General features: G+C 34.5%; 1 protein-coding gene across 1 annotated transcript in view; it reads right to left on the reverse strand.

The window, feature by feature from the left end:
• The window catches only part of MEI4 (meiotic double-stranded break formation protein 4), a 96,179-nt gene that overhangs the window by 23,969 nt on the left and 50,222 nt on the right, over positions 1-21,988 (reverse strand). Inside the window, exon 4 of the mRNA XM_066545902.1 lies at positions 17,115-17,246. Within this exon, the coding sequence (XP_066401999.1) occupies positions 17,115-17,246 (132 nt within the window). The remainder of the gene's footprint in view (positions 1-17,114; positions 17,247-21,988) is intronic.

Genomic DNA, 21,988 nt, shown 5'->3' on the forward strand with positions numbered 1-21,988 from the left:
AAGACTTCATTAGAACATCCTCTCAAATTCCTCCCAGAGCACCTTTGCAGTATTTCTCACAATGAATATATGCCAAAACCCATATTAAAACATCAACTTTGTACATTAATTCTAGATAACTGCTTGGAAGATCTGTTTCAACAGAATAATGCATTTGCCAAAATGACAGTGGAGCCTGTTTGCTAGGGAATTTCCTTTATTCTAGTACAGTAATGAATTGACTGAAACACAATTCTGGCTCCACATTCACACTGAATGTTATGAAAATACAAATTTTCTAGAGTAAAAAGTGTTGTGTTCAATACAAACATAGCATTTCATGGTTTGGACTGCAAATAAAAAATATCAAAGGAAGGAGACCTTTCTTCAACCCCAGAAAGTTCTTGGCACTAACAGATATTTGATTAAATTACGAAAACATATTTTTACTTCTACATAGTTAATTAATTTTAGAATAGCATGAAGAAATGGAAAAATAAAATTTATTATTATGGCTAATCATTTCAGGGACCGTAATTATTTCTCAAACAGTATTTGTAAGATGCCAATTTATTTTAAGTATCACAGTTCACTGCTTATGCTCCTGGATACAATTGGCAACTAACATAACCATCTATGTTTTATTTATTAGCTTAGCAGACAGATGTGCACTTACTGAATTTCACATTAATTGCTAATATTTCCCTATAGCAACAAAGCCCTGAAGCCTTGTTAGAAATATGTCAACGAAAAGTGGAGGTCTGTTTCTGAGTTTGTTTTTTACATGCAAATGCTTTTACACTTAAATATTCAGACCTTGGGGAAAAAAAAATCTCTTTCCAATGATAGAAACAACTATGATTGGATAACAGAATTGTCCCTTGCTGCTCCTGTAGACCCTCAACATACCATAAGGGCAAGTAAATCAATATGCCTCAATTTCAACATAATTAAATCCATAAAAATCCACAGGCTGGGCTGTCAACTTAGTTTCATAACTACACCAATAGCTTCAAAATTTCTCTAATTCTTTGTATTTCACGTGATGCATTTGACTAAAAATCCTGTGTCTTTTAAATTCCTACTGGAGAAACAGGTTTCTTAGGAATAAGCTGGTATTTTAGACTCTTGGCTTTAGATTTTTTTATTACTTTTTTAAAGCCTTTGGAATTTGGAACTTAGCATAGGGAGGTAATTTACAAGTAAGATATTACTGTTAAAATGGCTACAGGCATGGTATCCTTGTCAGTGAAATTCCAGAAGTCTGTCTCCTGCTGAGTCAATTGCAATTAAAAATAAAGGTACCTTGCGCACAGATTACAACAAAATTTGCCATATTTATTTTAGTCCGATTCCTGTATGTGCAGAAATTCTTTGGGAGCCATCACTTCTGCACACATGAACTGCACTCAGTTGCTCACAGAGAACTGAAATCTGCAAATGAATACTGATTAAGGTGGAAAAATAAAGTCACATTCTTTCCTAACACTGAACGGCTTATTTGAAGAAATAGTGGTCATGAGTAATGCATCTTTAAAGACAAAACAACCAGCAAAAAATTGACCTCTTTTGGCTGGAGAGGTGGTGGTGCTACATGTAGAGTTAAAAACAATGCTGCATGCTGCTATTCTGACAGAATTTCTCATACCTGCAACAGTCACAGTGAAGTGTCTAAAGCTGCCAGCAAAGATATTTAAAAAGCCCTGCATTGGTTCCTCTGCCTTCACTTTTCAGGCAGGAGAATCAATCAGGAAGCAGCTTGGGATGATGAAAGATGTGCCAGGGTGCCAAGTCAGCAAATGATCCTTTGGCTCTATAGGCAGAACTGCTGCTCTCTGGCTTGGCAGCAGCTCTCCAGGGTGCTGTCCCACAGGACTGGAGACTGATGGGCTACCAGGGGCACATGGAAAAGCAGGAGCCCTCCCAGTTACTTCCCCTGCCACAGAAAGAACAGCTTTGCCATGGCAACTGTGCTATGAACTCTTCTATGTTTAGTACATCTTATTTTGGATATATCTTTATGGGGGTTGGGTTAAAACCAAAAAATTTCTTCCCCATTCCTACAGTATTAAGAATCAATAACACTGAATTACTGGAGCAATTTCAAATACTCTTTTCTTTGTATCCTGGTAGCCCCTCAAAATCTCTACTTAATTTCTTCTTTGATTATCTTACACTACAGTTTAAGACTGTTCAAATGAGCAGTAAGAGAAGGAAAATGTGGATGGCATGAAAACAATCATAAAGTAGTACAGATATCTTAGACTACTAAGATTTCTTTTCTCTTTAAACCAGACATTAGTTTTTGATACTGAATACATATTACTGTAACTGATGCTTGCTTACAGGAATCATAGCAAAAGTGGAGGATACTAAGTTTGAAAATGCAGTTAGAATACTTCAGGTTTGCTAAATGTGTTACACTTTGTGCATGAGGAGACAGAGGAGAGAATCATGTTTCAGAGCATCAGGTAGAAGAGAAGAGACAACCAGGGCAGACATCACTGATAAGTACAGGTAGCATTAGGTAAGAGTTTGTTCCATAAACAACAAAAATGATGAAGCCATGCCTTACATAGAGCCATAATAAAAATCAGTGATATAAATTAAGGACTATGTGAAGAAGAAGAAGAAGAAGCAAGAATTTTAAAACACTAGGAAGCATTTACAGAATCCTTCTATATAAGATTCTATATAGATTCTAAATAGAAGAAAAGGAAACTCCATTATACTTACAGGAAAAAATTCTCAATTCTTGTCTTAAATATTATTAATTCTAAGTTAATTCTATTATTTCAACAGAGCCCAAACTCAGCAAGTACATAATGTTAGCATAGTATAAATGCAAAAATTTAATGTAATTTGACTGTAAAATGGAGTCCTCTAGTGATTGCAACAGGCTCTGGATCTGGTCTTTAAATTTTGAATTTAGTAGTATTCAGAATTACTATTGGACCATGAGTTCTGGGAAAGATTTAGTTTCCCCTAGATGGATTTCTTCCTCAAACAAATATTTTAATAAATAGATAATACATAGCAAAACAAAATAGTATTTAGTCAGTACTCCTGATTTGAGTTGATTCAACATAAACCTGGTTGGAAAATTGCTTACAGTTCATACATAATTTCTCTAACTTATTATGCAATTATATTTTATATATTGCCCTATATAACTTTATGCAGCTGTAATACTATTTCAGCATATTCTATCAATCTTGATTAGGGATTTTTCTTGGGTTTTGCTTTGTTTTTTCTTTTAATTAGCTGTTACTTAATTTTAGGCAATAAAATTCAGATAGAGAGCCAAAACTCATAAACTATTATTAAAGAATGAGGCAAATAATAATTGTAAACAATAAATAGAATCAAAAACAGCTTTCAGATTTGATGTATTAACACATTCTTAATTCAGCATCTGGAAAAATCTGGGTAGAAAGGTGTTTGGACTAAATGACTCCTTCTGACCTCAGAATCCATGAATCAATAATATAATTTAACTTTCAAATGAATTTAAAATATTTTGTAAGGAAGTTAAAAAGTAGGTCCTGAAATTGAAATGTATGCTAAAATACATTTTGAAGAACAGCTCTTATGATAAATAGACGTATTCAAACATGAGAAAAAAGGTTCTTGAGTATTATTTTGTCATTAGCATAAAACAACCCAGAACAGCTGAAATTCTTTGAAATGCTATTGAAGTGAACACAGCTGTAATCTACTCGTTACTCAGATCCTTACATGTAACTGTGCACAACTCTCTGAGGTCTCCATCAGTGGTGCAGGCCAGTCTTCAACTGTATTTTTTTTCCCCCCAGTTCCAAGCCCTCTCTTACGCTTACTATTTCCTCCATCTTTAGAGATAAATTGTATTATACACAGGTGTTACAGTGAATATTGAATATTACCAGGGACATCAGAAGTAATCTCTCTGAGAAACACAGAATTCACAGGACTCCAAATATGAAATCCCCAAAAGGCTTCCTCTGATGCAAACCAGTCACTTCTGTGCAAAAATTACCTGTTTAACATGCCTGCCAGGACTCATCTAATCTACATCGTGAATTTTTATTACTGCCTGAAGAAGAAAGTTTAACCTCCTGCAATTTGAAATCCTGACTGTGGGATGTGTTAGTAGTTTTCTAATATGAGTCAAATTTTGTAAATTTTCTGTAAAGCCTCTTTCCTGACCGACTAGCATTAAGTATTACACCCTTATTATACCAATCTACCCAAAACTAGCATTCACACTCTTAGTTAGAACAGTATTTCAATTTCTTCTAGAACTCAGAAGCAGGGGAAATCTGCAGTGTAGTTCTGCCTCCTTTTTCCCCCTTTGTGAGAATTTTGACCATAATTATTAATTTTAATATAATATATAAATAGGCATTTAAGAGCTCAGATATATGGCTGAAAGGGTGCTGAAGTGTTTAATCCCACCCCTCACCCAGAGAGAGGTTCCTGTATACCTAGGGCACTTCCAAAAGATGCTCATCATGAATGTATTTCAGTACTTCAGTGAGTTTGACATCTAACCTTAATCACAGAGTACATTTCTTCTTGTTCACACCAGTACACAAAAGGATTACTCCTTGTATAACAACTTTTCATGTTCTGGGAGGCAATTACAACTTCTTTTCCCCCTCAGTCCTCTCTTTTTCCAGATTACTTTATGGAAACTAACATTTTGTCAACAATATCTCTGAACACATCAAATATGCACACAAAGAATCCCATGAAGATTACTTAGAAAAGATGGAAATGCCCTATTCTATGATTTATGGTATTTTTAAATAGATGCAAAACTTTAAAAACAAACCTAAACCACAAACTAACCAATAATAATTGTTTTTAGTGATTATAATTTATTTTTGGCATTTTGAGCAACTCTTTCTCATATATCATAAGTTGCCTAGTTATACACTAGCACAATTATAATGAATACTACATTACAATTATAATGACTATTAGTCCTCATCACAAAACACCTTTTACTGCTTGGCCTATTTAACAACACTATCTGTAGAAAACAGATGAATTTTGAGAAATATATTAATAATTTTTCCATTATTTCACAAGTTACACTTTAAAGGTGATTAGTTATGCTGTATAGCAAATAAAAAAATTATCCCATAAAAAAGATAATTCTGTAAGCAGTTTAATTCCCACGTGACTCTCTAAAGTCATTAGGGGAGCAGAAACTGTCTTCCTTTTTGTTAATCTTAAATCATGTACAGGGAGAATCTCAGCAGCCTTACGCTTTCCCTGGAAGTTAACTTCCTCTACTTTTTCTACAGTGGTATCTACACTCTAGAGAAACAGATGGGTTTAGAAAGAGCTGTCTTTTGCATAATAATTAATTTTTAATAACCCATGACCATGAAGACTGTATCATGAATAACCCACAGACTGGAATTGACTTCTACATTACAAAACATAGGTATGAACTTCTAATTAATTAAATTCAGACACTCAAATTTAAGTAGATTCTTCTTCCAAGCTAAGCAGTGTTGAGCAGTTCTTGAGCAACCACCATGCAGAATAAAGTAGCATGACACATTCCAAAAGTTGGCCAAAGCATTCACTAGCAGAATCATGAAACGTAGAAGAAATTAAGGTCTGTGATTCAGACAATGTTCTTTAATATTGCAAATAATGATCTTGTTTATTTTATATAGTTTCTTAAAGTACTACTAGCTCCCTGCTTTTACTAGGAATGGCGGTTTTAAATCCATATAATGGCACTACAATCCTAATTTGTTTCTTTTATGCCTACAGGTGTTTGGCTGTGATTTGGTTTTTTTGGTTTGTTTTTCTTTTTGAAAAGGGTTCTTGCTTCTGTTACTATAGAGAATGGATAATGCTCAGTTAGAAGAAATGTTATTCAGTATTTTTTCTGTTCTTCTTACATGCATGGGCATGAAATGTGTAGTATTCAGTCTCTTCTGAAGACAGAATTAAAACTTTCTTCTTTTTATGACAATCATTGCTATAATCCCACACATACCACAAATATTACTTTAACTTCATAAATGCTTTTAGAGTGAGGTAATGCTTTTCTACTTTTAAGAAAGAATCTTTTCAATCTAGCTGCTAGTGCATTCATGGCTGTCTAGGACATGAGTTTACAATGCCTGCTATTACACAGAAATGCATAAATTCAAAGCAAAGCCCATGCTGGCTTCTGTGAAAACTGTGGACACTTAGGTCTTCCTCCTCACAGACAAAAATGGTCTGAGAAAGAAAAAAAAGTTTCAGTCTGAATGGTAAACATTTTCCAAAATTTACAAACGGAAAAAAACCTCTAATGATAGAAAACACTATCATTTACCTGATCTACAATGTGGGTGAATTTTACTGTGTGAGAATTGATTATTTTGTCTTGCTTCTGAGAGAGAAAAGTATTCTTTTCACATTATATCTGAAAATTTATTCTGTTTTCAGCAGATGGTACAATAATGTCTTTCAACAATACAGCATTTATCTGACAAAAGCACAACCCACTAGTCTAATTTTGCTATCAATATTGGAAATACTAACTGGAATTATACACCATTTACTTTTGAGAAAAACATACCTATTATCTAGAATTACTTCTTATTTTCAGTGAGAAAGAGTTTTCAAGCTTAAAAGTGCCTTGCCCTCTTCAGCCCCAAACTTCTGGGGTTACCTCCTCCTGGCTACTCTGGAGCTAAGAGTCTGTGAAAGACATACAAGGTTTGGTATGTAATCAGGTTTGAGAAGTTAAAGGAAGGTAATTGTGTTGGGGTTTAGGTGGCTGGAAGGGAGGTGTGGTAACATCAAAGACCTAGCAGTAGCACAATAGCAGCAGACAATGAGGATATCTAGATGGATACAAAAGGGAGGTTAATCACAGTGAAGGATCACCATGCTGATAACTCCTGCTTCTGGCAAACACTGCTCTAGATGTAATTTGAGTTCTCAGTAATCCTTGGTCATTTACCTGTTCCCTCTTCATGACCTAAACAGCAGCACTTTATCTCCCCCAGAAGCAAAAGAAAAATCTATGTTCTCTGACATGAGTGGACAAAAAGAAAGTTTTATCAAGCTTATCATATAAGCTGCATGCTTCCCAACTAAACTATCCAGGTGAAAAACAAAACAGCTCCTAAAAGATCCAAGTACTCCAGTTTCTAGATAAATAATTTTGCTAGCTTGCTCAAGTTATTCAACACCCTTCTTAAAATCAGGCAAGTTCTAAATTAAACAGAGAGAGAAGCTAATGTGTTGCTTTCCTTGAAACTTCTTCCTTCATTAAAACAATTTAAAAACAACAAGAGAAAAATATATGGAAGATACTTAAATATAATTAGTTCTAGCTGTTATTCAAGGTCCCTCTGAAATATCTTTCAGCCCTAGAAGGCTAAGGGCTAATTTAGCGGTTATGTGCTATCCTCCGGGTTTCTTAGGTGCATGAAGGCTGTTCTACAGGATGTTTGAGAAAAATTAGGAGTTTCAGAGCATGCCTCAATATTCACCTTATGTTTTCATAAACTGATAATTATACCTTCACTAATTTGTAAATCCTAGAGGGTTACTGAAGTTCCTATAAACTTTCCTGAACAGTATTTCTACCTCCTTCGTAGGTAGAAAAATGATTTGTCTCTACATGACTTAACATCTTTTCTTCTAGGAACTCAACTAATTTGCAACTATAATCTCACTTCTAGAAAATTTATCAAACACCGTAGGTTTAGAGATGACACAACAGCACAAGTGATGGACACACTAGAGGATTGTGCTACCATTCAGAATGATCTCAAAAGGCTGGAGAAACTGCCGAAAGAAATCCTGAGTTGCTGCAAATAGAAGTGCAAAAAATGTTTTGAGCAGGTTGTTATATTAGATAATTTCCAGCTGTTGTTTCCAACTTTTTCCATTCCATACTTCAACAATCATTCAATGAATTTACTCTGTTTAAGTTAATCAACAGGACTGAATCATAGGTAAAATAATCAAATTGTGTAGGAAGATGGTTAACTTATTCAGTTACTCTTAACCAAGTTTTTTTATAACTTATGACAATAAGCAGAAATACTGCTTAAATTTTTAACTCTATTACTCCATTCTCTCATATTTATCATACACAATTCACTATAGTACTCTCTATAAAATGTTGTAGCTAGGCTAAGTAAAAGAGCTTTGATTAAATGATAAGGCTCCATAAAGCATTCTTGAAAACTGCAAGTTCAGCTGGAAATTTAATAATCTGAAAACTCAAGAGGCACTAGTACTAACTTTTAAAGAAAGAATTAATTATAAAGATGAAACAGAGCCCAAATGATCTTGTTTCAAGACAATACACCCAGAGGTTTAATTGGGCTTTGCCAATTCAATTCCAGGAATGACAGATGCCAAGAAATTCAAAATGTACAAGTTACATCTTCAAAGTCTGCACTATAATCATGCAACCTGTCATTATCTATGAGAAAGGAGAATGAAACATATATTTTTCTTCTATTTTTCTCATTTTTCTGCTCTATGCATTTGACTTCTCCCTATGTGAATTGCTATTGCAATCAAGTGAAAATAATCCTTTCTTAAATAATAGGAAGCTAAACTGGAGTGGATTCAAGGAGATTATTTTCTAAAACTGATTTTAATTCTGTAATGTTGGTGCTACATGCATTTCAAATGTATACTTTAGCAGAAAAGGAATATTTCTACAGGACATGCAACACAAATTGTGCTGCCATAAATTTTTCTATAATATGGTATGTGTGCAAGTGTGCATTGACAATTGTGGTTCAACTCAGCAGAGGTACCTGGTTACCTGCCTTTCATACAAGTTCAAGACTGCAACCAGCAATGTCTTAATCCTCAATCTAATCAAGCCATATAAATCATACATCCTGACTGAGAACACTTCAGCTTCTCTTTCGGGAGCACCTCCAACTTCAGCAAAACATCCTCTGCTGTGCAAATGCTGGACATCCAAGCCTTACATGAATCCAGCAACTCACATAATTAATACACAGATCTAAACACACTTAGCTGCTGCTCTCTTTCTCTCTTACCACAAACCTAGTCCAGTGTCCCATTCCCATATCTCTAAAGTCCCTATGAGTCCCAATAAACTCATTCTGACACTTACTCAGGTTCACCAATTCATTAGCTGCATTGAATCAGTTGTGGACTGAGGCTACATCATCAGTGCCTACCTAAAACTGAACTCTCAGTTCCCTAAGTCCTCAGCACAACAAACTTAAATCTATCTCTGATACCTTCTATAAAGATGTTCAGCTTTAGATCAACCCACTCTATCTCCCTTAATTAAATGTACACCAGAAACGCTGTCAATGTAGCAAAGAATAGGAGTTGCTGCTGACAGAGTTGTGGAACCCACTTTTCCCTCTGGGCACAGAATTAGTCATGGTTTGCTGTCTTGCCAGATCAAGCCTTACCCAGCCAGGCATAGTGCTGTCACCCAACATATATACTAAGTTTAAAATATGCTATGGAACCAGATTTCATCTTCCACATGTCTCAGCTGTGCAAACCATAATTTCAATCTTAGCTACAAAGCAAACTCTAAGCAGCTAATACTTTTTGTCCCTGATATAACCCTACTCTGTTAATAAGTTCTGCATCAGTTAAATCCATGAGAGACAAATTCTGCTTGTTTCAGAGCCAAACTTGGGACAGCAGCTCCTTCTGACTATGGTGGCAGCACTTCAACATTTTAGAAAGCACCAAACAAACATCAGTTAATCTTCCTGGTCTTTAAAATAGTGATGGCTGTGCATATGCTCTAAAGGTAGATAAATACTGCTCTAAATGAATTTTTAGCAAAACCAAATGGAACCAAGAAAGGAGGTTCCAACAGGGCAAGCTGGTGTTCTAAGTCATTATGTACAGATCTGTCAGACATGTTTAGAAAGACAAGTGTGTGCAAAGCTAAGACATCCAAGATATGGATGTGTCCTGTAAAATGAAAAGAATGTTTTGAAAGAAAGATGGAGTTATGAGTTTACACTAGTATCCTCTATAATTCCAGTTTCCACTCACATTTTATTATATTTATCTAAAGTCTTAAAAAGAGTTTTAATTATAAGCTGTAGTTACTCTTTAAACAAAAAATCATTTTATCAGTGATTCCCCATTAGAAATTCTAGGACTACAACTCTTTATTTTTCCATTTTATGAAGATGTGAAATACTAAAGCAGCAAACAGACTGCAAAGCCACTGACACAGGAACTGTGCATTTATATCATATCTTAAAAAAGCATTTAGTGAATCTGTGTTAAAAACATGCATAATGAGGATGTTAAACAATTCTCCAAAATCAAAAGCCAAAGGTAAATCGGTAACAAAATATGTTACCTTTCCTGGAAATTGAACTTTTAAGAGCACATATGGTGTATATATATATGCTATTCACATAGACAACTGCAATACCCAAAAAGCATTAAGGAAGCAGTGCTCAATTTTCTGTAACATCATTCCATTTTGCAAATCATTGTCTGTAAGCAGGAATGTTCAATAAGGAAGGGAGCCTAATGGGAACATTAAAGCTATTTATTTGAAGACACAGGTTTAAGTAAAAATCAAATGATCTTCCAGACTAGCAGGTTTACCACACATGGCACAAAAATCTGACATTTTGTCCTTATTCATGTTTTGCTTTCAGGCATGTAAAAGAACTAAATGAGCTGCAAAGAAAGCAATAGAAAAAGGACAGTATTAACAGTGAGAATAAGGAAGTAAAAGCAGCATCAACCCACATTTTAAAAAAGATGTAATGAAAGCTTAATTGCACCAGAAATTCAAATAGGCAATTTCATTTAATTTATAATCATGTTATTTTTGGTTTTATTGGGTTTTGGCTTATGGGATTTTTAGGGGCTTTTTTTTTTCTTTTGGTTGGTTTTGAGTTTTTGTTTGGGTTTTTTTTTGGTTTTTTTTTGTTTGTTTGTTTTTTGTTTGTTTGTTTGTGGTTTTTTTTTGTTTGGGTTTTTTGGGGGGGGGGGGGGTTTGGGGTTTTTTATGCCTGAATTTTGTGCACTGTTTGAAACAAGATTTCCAGAAATAATACTTAGTAACATTTTGAGATATAATATATTTTGGTATTTTTAATTAAGCATTTTTCCTTTTCCAGTATTATATTTCCATGAATGACATGATTCACCAATATTAAGAGTAATAATACCCTAGCCGACAGTTCTCATGCAATCGATATTTGCCGCTTCTGTTCCCAAACACATCTGAGGCTTTCTGATTACATGTCATCCTCAATTTTGCCAAGCACCTAAGTGTAGTCAAAGCCCTGCTACCTTTTAGTTCTGTAGGAACACTTCTAAACTCCTTTCTCCTTAATGGTATCATTTCAAGATAATATGAGAGGGAAGAGAACACTGCATGAACCATTTGTCATTTTCCAGCTCTGTCTGACTGTAAGTGTCTTAAAATCTAATCTGTAATAGGGGATGACATATGCAGCAAAAGCAAGTATACACTTCAAAGGTGTATGGCACTCTTTTGGCATATACCAAGTCTTGACTGACTCTCTTATTCCTGCCTTTCAGGGAAGGCATTTACATATTCCCAAAACTGTATCTCCACACAAGGTACATAAGAAATAATGCAGATCTACTAATTATTCTATCCATTCATTATTTCCTCTGTTAGCAGTAGCATCAGCAGTTGAATGGAATAAAAATTACATTACATTTACTCAGAGCACTATTTTGCAGCATCTTTAGGAATTCACAATTTGAAATACGCTACAATCTCTGCTTACAAGCATAACAAGGAAAGAAATTACATCTTAGACAGGATGAACAGATGTCCAGATGCAAGTTAAATTATTTTCATAAGGTCTACATAACACCAGACTCTTTTTTTTAGCTAGGTGAAGTATTATTAATCTTATGCATCAGCAAAAGTCAACAGTAGAAATTATAAAAAGCCAAATATACTTGGTAGCCATTTTAGTACCTCAAACAACAGCAGACTGCAAAAGGTATTTAGCTTCTCTAGCTGCATAATATTCTCAGTTGTTTTTTCTTATTAACTATTCTAGCCATTTTCTATCATAGAGAAAAAATAGCATAGCTTTTTTTTCTAATGCATAGGAAACCCTTATTGCAATGTATATAAACTTATGTTTGAAGAGATTAGACATACTGCATAAATGAAGTAAACTTCTTGGAAAGAGGAGCTTGTCTGAAGAATTCTCTACATCACATCAGACACACTTGTCTTTGGAATAAAGCATGTGGTGGGTACCACACCTGCCCAGAGCAACCATTGGATACAGAATGGATACATGGAGAAAGGCTTATGAAGACAACCTCTGACATTAATAGCTCAGTTCTCAGCACTTTAAACCTTTTGATCATCTAGCTGAACCTAGCTACAGGAAAACTCCATTTTCCCTGATGAACTGATTACCAACTGAGCTAGTCCAACTTGACATTCATAAAGCCTCTAATTTGCAGGCCAGCTAGGAAAAAAAAAAGGCTCTACAGCCACAGGAATATTTCAGCCCTTCATTTGCTTCCATATAGAGCTGTTCCTGTGCAGTTTGACATTCCAGTGACAAGCCTGTTAGCTACACAGTGGTGAATAGCAATGAAAATCTCGGGAAATACTCAAAATCATAGTGCTTCTGTGCTCCCCTTTGTTCTCTTTCTGCCTCAATACACTGCCTGCATAGACTGCTGGTTTTACAGGTCTGCCTGTCCAGAGGCACATGCATCAGACACACCATGGCTGAATACATCTTACAAGAAGCTCCAATCCCCATATCCTGTACAATCCATCATCATCAGTCACCAGTTGCGGACACTAATAGAATTCAAATGTATGATAACGAAGTTAACTTATTAATTACAGTAACTAAAATATAACTTTTTCCAAACATCTAATAACATTACTCACATAAGTGTGTCAGTGTACAGACAGAAGTAGGCTTTGCATGACTACCTGTTACAATGTTCTGCGGGATCAGGTCTTTGCTCCAATATCTCTTGCCCAGATCATCCAAAAAAGACATTTTTGTAGAGATATTATGGGATTTTTGTCCCTTAACTTTGGAATTTTTAACATAAATATCTGCATTTCAAGTTATCAACTTAAATGTCCTTTCTCATAGCCAGAAGAAAGAAGCAAACAAGTCTGGGACCAATTATCATAATTATGTAAGAGAACACAGGTTGGACAAGAAGTGACTTTTCCCCTCCCTTGACTACAATGGAAAGTTAAAGTAAGAATGTCAGATGGAAGTATCATACACATCTGAATTCAAGTGAGACAAATCCCACCTTATGTCTAACTCCTTTGGCTCTTTTGAGTCAAAGCTGTTTTGTTGTAATGAGCCCGATTCTCAAGAATTTTTGTAACATTCAACAAAGCCTTGCGTGACTATCTATCTTCACGTTGCCAAATGTTTAGCTAATCTTAGCTGCTTGTTTGACTTTTAAAAGAAGCAGACAGCAAGGTCTACTACATACACCTAAACTAAAGAAGAAATCTCGCCCTTTATATCCTCTGTCATTGACTTCAGGTGAGAAGTCAGCACTCACATCTGAATTTGGACTTAATGCTTACATATAATATTGAGAGTTACATATTCTTTAGTGCTTTGATTACAAAACCCCACAAAAACAGCTATACAGCGTACTGCTTTGGTATAAAACAATTTTAAATTTTCAAAAAAATAAAAATGGTATCTAGAGAGTAATGTGATAAAACTTGGGTAATGCTACCCCAGCTATGCATCAGCAACTACTGAATAACAGAGCTTCCCAAAACCTCATAGTATGTCTTTCTTTCCTAATTCAAAATCTATTTTCTGGTTTCTAATTTTCTTTTTCAGAATTCTTGGAATTAATACTGGAGGGGTTAGAAATGAGCAGTAAATCCAGTAAACCACTATGTGCTTTCCATTTCTGGCCTTCTGTCTTTGAAAGTTATCATAAAAGCAAATCTGCTATCATGAGAGGAGCTCAACATGTGAAAATTAATCCATCTTCCACAGTACTTGAAATCTTTGATTCAGAAATCTTAGTATCTTACACCTCTATCTGTTCTGCAGTAGAAATCCAGTTCGGGATCAGAAAATTTCTATTTCATAGTAACTTAAGGTTCAATTACAGTATTCTTATAAATTTTATTTATGAAGCATGAAAGCTTCCTATTATACATAAAACTCAAAAGACCATATGCAACATCTGTAAAAATAAAGAGATCCAACTGAGTTTATATTAATATGCTTTTGCCTAGAATTCAGCATGCTGGTGTTGGCAAAGCACTTAATTATGGGCTTTACTTTGAGCCCATGATGAAGTACCTAAATGAATTAAAGCAAACTACTAACTTGCTTAAGAGTTTAGTAACATAAAAATCATCTTAACTGTGTGGAAAATCAGGATGACTATACTGTTTTACATGCTCCTTAATTATTTTTAATTTCCATATTAATATGTGGAAATATTGTATACAAAATTTTATGATTCATGAATTTGACATTAATTTGCCTATTGTAAGATTAAAGGATTTAACCAATTAGACAACAATATAAAAATATTTAGAGTAATCCCTGTGCTTGTCTCTTGTAGTTTATTAGAAACACTCTCCAATACACAACCTAATTTTTTAATTTGTAAAGCATGGGGCACAGATAGCACTTTGGAAATGTGGGTCATAGACTGATAAGCTTGTTCCAAGACGACACAGTTACAAACTCTCTAAAATCAGTCAGAATTTGAAATTAAAATATGTTCAATATTTATCAAAGATGTATACACAAACCTGCAAGGGGTTGAGCTGAGCACACTTCCTACTGAAGACATGATGGAATATAAAGTTGCATATTCTTGAATTCATGCATTTGGCAAACTACTTGGAACTTAGCTCAAGTCTTAATGAGGAAATTAAAACAGAAATGTTGAGCTATCTAGATGATTAATTTAGAAAAATTAAAAGGAAAGTTCTTTTTATTCCAAGTCACTGTTGAAAACCATATTCAATTAAAAAAATATTACTATAAAAAATAAAAAGACATTTTTTGGATGAATAAGCTATTTTTTTCAATTTCTGTTTTCCATCAAATGTTCAAAAGTTAATTGCAAACTAACCTGGATACATGCCTTAGGTAATTCTTTATTTCTCTTATGTGCCAACAACAATAAAACTAACTAACAGTGAAGCAAAACAAACCTCATGTATTTCCACACTTCTAATCATAACTAAAATAAGGAATCTCTAATTTGATTGTTTTAAATGGGAGATACTCTTTGCAATTAACAGTGGTTTTGCTTTAGTAACAAAACACAATTAGAATACTTGTCAGCTAATGAAGTTTGATTATACGAAGTATTATCTTTCTCCAAACTCTAATTTAAGTATTTATGAAGAGTTTTTGTTTTAAAGCTGGGGGTTTTTATTTCAAACTGATACTGTATCATTAGATTTGATTATAAAGCAAGAAAAAATACTTTAATCCTTTTTAGAATCATATCTACCAGAAGTCATGTTACACAAATTCAGAAACATTTGGAACCAGGTCCATAAATCAGGCCATCAGAATTGAGTCCTATTGTGATCTATTTCCAGAATATTATCACATACAGAATATATGAGGGTTTTTAAATGAACACAATACATCTATTAGGACTAAGTGTAAGAATGCATGAACTTTAAAAACACTGACTTCATTACAAGCTAAGCAAACCAAAACTTCAGTTACTTGCCCTACATGTACTGCAGCTTTTCAAATTCCTACAGTGTCAGATACAGATTGACAGATGCCAGCTCCTGAGGCTTCACCAAATTTGAAAGCAATAAAAATAATTACAGTATGGCAAGGTTAAGCAGTTCCATAGTAAATAACTCAGCAAAGCACAATGCTCAGTATGAGCTGGACATCACTGTGGAGAACTGAAAGGTTCTGCGCTGCCATTGGCAAAACTCTGAAAAGAAAGATTACTAATTCTGTTAAACAGGTGAGATTTAATAATGTTAAAAATGAACAGCTACTTTAAACTTAAAAAAACAATTATTGTTTTTAATTATTCTCTTCTCTATCCTTACAATTGTCAAAAGTCTGTTGACTTTTGGTTGCCACCAATAAATCCTGTATGCTAACAGTAACCTAAAATAAGGCACAGCTCATTGTCTTATTCTTTCAAAACTGGCATTTTCAGAATATAATTCAAACATACTAGAAATCTGGGTTGGCAATTACATATTCTTTCTCCAACAGTCCAACTTACTACTACATCATACCCTAGAGAGAAAAAGATAAGACTGCTTGAGCAATACTTAAGCTTTTTGTTAAATTAGACCACTGCAAAATAAATCTATGGTGAATGTTTTTGATATGTATCAATGAGTTTATTTTCCACCAAATAAAAAGTTTTTAGGATAGTGTAAAATCAAGTTGCAATCCCAAGTGAAGCTGAACATTTTTGCATAAAATACACACCAACACATACAAATGCATGAAAAATCTGTGAAACCCCTATTTAGTGCATATATCTTTTTTTCAAATGTTAAAGGAACATCTATTGTCTCTCTCTTTCCTCTATAGTTTACTGGAAATAATTTAAGTTAAGAATAAATTTTACCAGAAATTCTATTCCGCTATTTATCTCCTACTCATTGTAACAAACTAAATATGTGCTGGACAACTTTTGCATCAGGAAAATTAATAATTTGAAATAATAATAATAATGTGAAACATGACATCTAATTCTGAAATAAAATAAAGCAGATGACTTTCCAGTTTTACATGAGCTAGGGAGAGAATACCAAAGTTATATTGTCTGTTTAGCTGAATACCAAAGTTGTATTGCCTGCACAGTCAACAATTTACGCATTGTACTAAATCTTCTAACTCATTATTTTAAGTATTTTGCAAATTATATAGTATGATCTAAAAACCTATACAGTCTATTTATTATCCAGTCTGATAATTTTACCTTTCTGTATAGAATTTTCTCTTACTTTATGCCTCTCTTTTTGAATTTGCTGTTTAAGGTAGCTCCTAGCATTTTCTGGGTTAATAAATCTGAATGATGATTTTCTTTAAATTTTAAGAAACAAATAAATACAGCCAAAACACTGCCCAACACCACTTTCTGGGCTTTCTTGAAAAAAAAGATGACAGTACCTGGTGAGCCTGTACCAACTGCTCAGCAAACTGACGGACTCCCGACAGGAGAAGGGATATTAAAGAATTTCTTAGTATGTTGTTCCTTCCTAGCAAACCCAGCGTTTGTGATACAGAATGCAGTGCCTGAAACTAAAGAGAAATAACAGTACATTTAATCTTTCAAAATGCATCTCAGTCTTTTTTTATCCCAAACGATTACTTTAAGTAGAAATGGGATTTACATATTAAAATGTTAAAGGAAAAAGTTCAGTTCAAAATTCTATTGATTACAGACTATGAGATCTATGAGAAATCGACATCCATCCTCACAAGAATAACACTATAGGAAACTGTCACAGGAACAAACTCCTCCAAAAGTGTGAACTCCCCAGGACACTGCTTTTCAGGATTAGATGTCACCATACCCATCTCCTCACATAGCAAATTGGTGACTACTCTGCACATACAGTTCTTCTGCTTTTCATAGATAGACAAATAAATGAACAAATTCTTTGAAATTCAAACATGCAAGCTGAGAGCTGCACTAGGGTGTTGTCAATATAGTTATCAGGAAAAAAACTGATCAAATGCTAACTGCTAGAAGAGACACTATGTATCTGTATGTATTTTCAAATTCAAATAATTCATTTTCATATTGTTCTTTAACAATGCATTTTTCCTGAACCACAAGAGGAGTGATATAGACTTACATGAGAATTATGTTAGTAATTTTTTGCCACAGTTTCTTCTACTAAAAAAAAATAAAATAAAATACTGTTTTCTTTGTTTCCTGAAATTGAAATAAATAGCTATTATGTAATGAAGCATACTTCTCTACAAAGTACACAAGATTTTTCTATATGTAAACATACTGGAGTTATTTCAAAGGAAAAAGAAGACACATTAATTACAATTATTATAACTTGTGTTTTTATATAAATTCATATCCCCTATAACATTAATATTCAGTAACTCTTTGTAAATGAGTATTTTGACTGACAAATTTCTTACACAAATCCATATGCCTAAGAATAACTATGATGTCTGAACCACTCAAAAGAGACTACTGCATCCTAATAACAATCTAGATTATACCTCCAGCCAACTCACATGTGTATACAGATGCAGACAAATATATATCTATATATATATATAGATATATACACACATATATATGAATAAAAATACTTGCCCACCATTTACAAGTTTGAATCCTGCTGGAAAACTTTTTCAAACACACAAAAGGCAGGAAGGTGTTCCAGGAGCAGTCAGCATGACTTTATTTAGGGGAAGCATTTACCTCGACTTTACCATGGTTTTCAACACGGCCTCCAGTAAAATTGTCACTGACCAAATTTTGGGCTAGGCAAGTGGACAATGAGGTGACTGAAATCTTTTGCTGTAAAACCCATTAATTAGGCAACTTCGCATTTACAGTTCTTGCTTGGCTGCCTGATCAGCAGGTGATGCAATGTCTATTTCCCAGCCTCTTCCAGCTGGTAAAGAGTTGGATCAGCTTGGTTATCATCTGCCCAACATGAGACTTGTATGCACAGTCCAATCCAACTTTAATAAAACTTTGCCCTCAATCATCTCACTTCTGCATGTAATCCCAAAAGAAGTTTCAAAAGAAATCTACAAAAGAGATACAAGTCTCAAGTTCAGAACCAAATCTTCATGCAGAGATATAAAGTAAACTCTTCCTATTAAAAAGAATTCATAAATTGTACACATACAGCTTTGAAAACCTGTGTAATTAAAATTGTTCATTAACATATACACCAAAGAGTCTATAAATATGAAATGTGAATGAAGATGTGATAAAAATAGGTTTCTGAATAATGAAAATTATATAAAGGGATAATGAAATGCATGCACCTACCTATGCTTTGAGGCTATATGAACTAAAATGAGACGTTCATATACTAGAAATATATACCCTTCCAAGCAAAACAATGACTCCTTGTTCTAAAAATAAGGTAGAAATTAGCATTTTGAAAGCATATTCCACAGTATCTACTAGAAACAAGCTTGCAACACCTGGATAGTTCTGCCTTGACAGCACCTATGTTCCCAAGGCTACAACTGCTTCAACTCAAGGTTGAAGCACATTTTTCAGTAAATTTACCATTCATTTTTAATTCTTTTAATAAATTAAGGAGGGATACAAATTTTACAGTTCTATATTTTCAGAACATTAACAACATTGAGTATACTTGCTAATTTGCCTTTGGTGAGCAAGGAAACTAGGCAATCCAGAACAGTTTTTCAAGGTAACCTCTCCAAAAGATCACAGTAAAACATAAATATTGTTTTTGTTTAAGGTCTCTTCTATTTGCTTACATAATTTTTTGTTAGATAATGCAGCAATGATATTTTTGGTGCAATTATTAATGCTAGCAGCTGAGATTTAACTAAAATAGAATCTTTCACAAAATTTCCAATCTTTTATGGTTTGGCAAGAGTTGCCATTTTCTATTTGGAATTTTTGAAGACTAGATAACAAGGGACCTTGAAATTTAAAGACTCAGCCTCTACTAAGAGAAGTAAGTAGGTATTTTGTATTTTGTAATGATGCCACTTAGGGTACTTGAGATATGAGTATCAATGGCACTGAAAAATGCCACTGGTGAATTTATTAATACTTAATAAATATTCTTATTAAATGTAACCTTATAATAAAATATTTCCCAGTTACATGCTATAGAAAATATATTGTAATTATCTTTAATAAATATTAATACTGATTTTTTACATCCCACTGATTTATTAAAGAGCATAGGTTTTACATTGTATCTTGGTGGACCTCTTATGTTCCTATAAGACTATTTTAAGAAAATAAGAGACAACAAAGCAGGTTAAAAGAATGCTCATAGACTGTGTGGATTAAAAGTGCACAGAACAAATAAGCACATAAGCAATGCAGCATATAAGCAATGAATCTGCAAATAGCAAACAAAAGTAAGACCTTGTACAGCAATGCTCGTGTACTGCTAATTTTACTCTGGAAACATTCAAACAAAAAAATCTAATAGTGTATAGTTTCATTAAAGATAAAAGCATATATTCACTGCTCCAATCTTTCCAATGTTAAAAAGGAACACAAATCTTTTAATCCCTTTGGCTTGTTTAATGTTGTAGATGAAATAAAACCAATGCATTTCAGGAATCCTCAGGTAAAAGCAGTTAGAAAACTGGATTGTAAAAAATATACCATTAGAAACAGGAAGTAATGGAGCCTGGTTCACTGTTCAGGTCCTGCATCACCTCTTCCTAGCCCTCATCCCACATTCTACTGTCTTCCCATGTTATTCAGGATGCAGAGCAAGAGAGGGCAATGCTGTGCCAGCAGCTGGAAGGATGCATGCATTGTCAACCTGGCTGTTGCTGAAATGAATATATAATGTCAATGTTCAGCTTATCTCAGGCATACTAACTGGGTCCCTCCTTCACCCAGCTACAGATTTTAAAGCCTACTTGAAGGTATTATTGACCTTTCACTTCTTTCCAAGTGATTTCAAGCTGGATATCAAAATTTACTTGCAGAGGAAATGACTGATAACCAAAGCAGACAGCACACACACTGTAAGCCCTGTTCCCCAGGAAACAGCATAAAAAACTTTAAAAAATAGTTTTTTAGAACTCATTTATCAGCATGTTAGATTTTCTTTAATAGAAAAGATCTAAAATTTCTGAGTTTAATTCCTTCATGAGTTACATGATTCACTACACCATGCAGCTGTGTCAACTGCACCTTACTTTCTGTTTTTCTGTTTACAGTTTTTGTCCCAAGTAACAGCTCTCTTTCCTAATAAACTGACATATTTGGCAATACAGGATGGGCAAATAATTATTGCAGGAATCCTCAATTGTGAAGTCTTACAAACAAAACTATTTTCATCTTTGATTTCACACTACCCTTACCCATTTAGTCCAACCTGACTTCCACTCCTAATCATCGATGCCAGTTGAAAACCTCACTTTTATACAAAGAACATTCGCACCCCTTTTTCTTATCTTCACATTGCTTTCTTTGTTAATTGATGCTTCTCATGGATCTCTCTCTTCCTGTTTATTTGCCAGTATTTCTTTCATCAGTCTTGAAAATTTATACATATTATTTCAACTCTTTTCTCTGTAGACCACATTTCCAGCCCTTACTCTGCCCTTATGCCTTCACAGAATCATACAATCATGGAATGTAAAGGTTTGAAGGGACCATAAAGATCATCTACTCCCAACCCTCTTGCCATGGGCAGAGACTCTCCCACTAGACCTTATCCAGCATGACCTTGAACAGTGGCAGGCCTGGCACCTCCACAACTTCTAAGGGCAACCTGTTTCAGCATCTTACTCCCCTCACAGTAGAGAATTTCTTCTTAATACTTGGGCTAAATTTCCCCTCTGTCATAATCTTGTTCATGCTTTTCTCCACTCTGCTCAACCTAATGTTCTCCAGTAGAACCATCAGTTGGCTCCACTGCTGCGGGCTGTCATTGTCAGGCTTGTCCCTGGCATGCTGTGGGGTGATATGCAAAGATTAGAGCCATGGGGTGCTAGTGAGGATCCTCTGCTGCTGATTCAGAAATTTGCTAGCTGCACTGAAGCACACTTGCAGTCTTAGGGAGATGAGCCAGCGACTCCTGAGGTAACAGAAGCCAACAGGGGAACATCAGGGAGGCAAACATATCAAAGGAATTTATGGGTGTTCCTCTAGGAAGGTGACATTGCTGACATCTCAGCTGAGGTGCCTTTACACCAGTGCACACAGCATGGGCAAAAACTGGAGGAGCTGGAAGCCACTGTGCTGCTAGAAAGCTACAACCTTGTTGCCATTACTAAAGCTCAGCTGAAAAAATCCCATGACTGGAGCACAATTATTGAAGGCTAAA

Source organism: Molothrus aeneus, chromosome 3 (genome assembly GCF_037042795.1).
Source record: "Molothrus aeneus isolate 106 chromosome 3, BPBGC_Maene_1.0, whole genome shotgun sequence".
In the NCBI taxonomy this organism is placed as follows: domain Eukaryota; kingdom Metazoa; phylum Chordata; class Aves; order Passeriformes; family Icteridae; genus Molothrus; species Molothrus aeneus.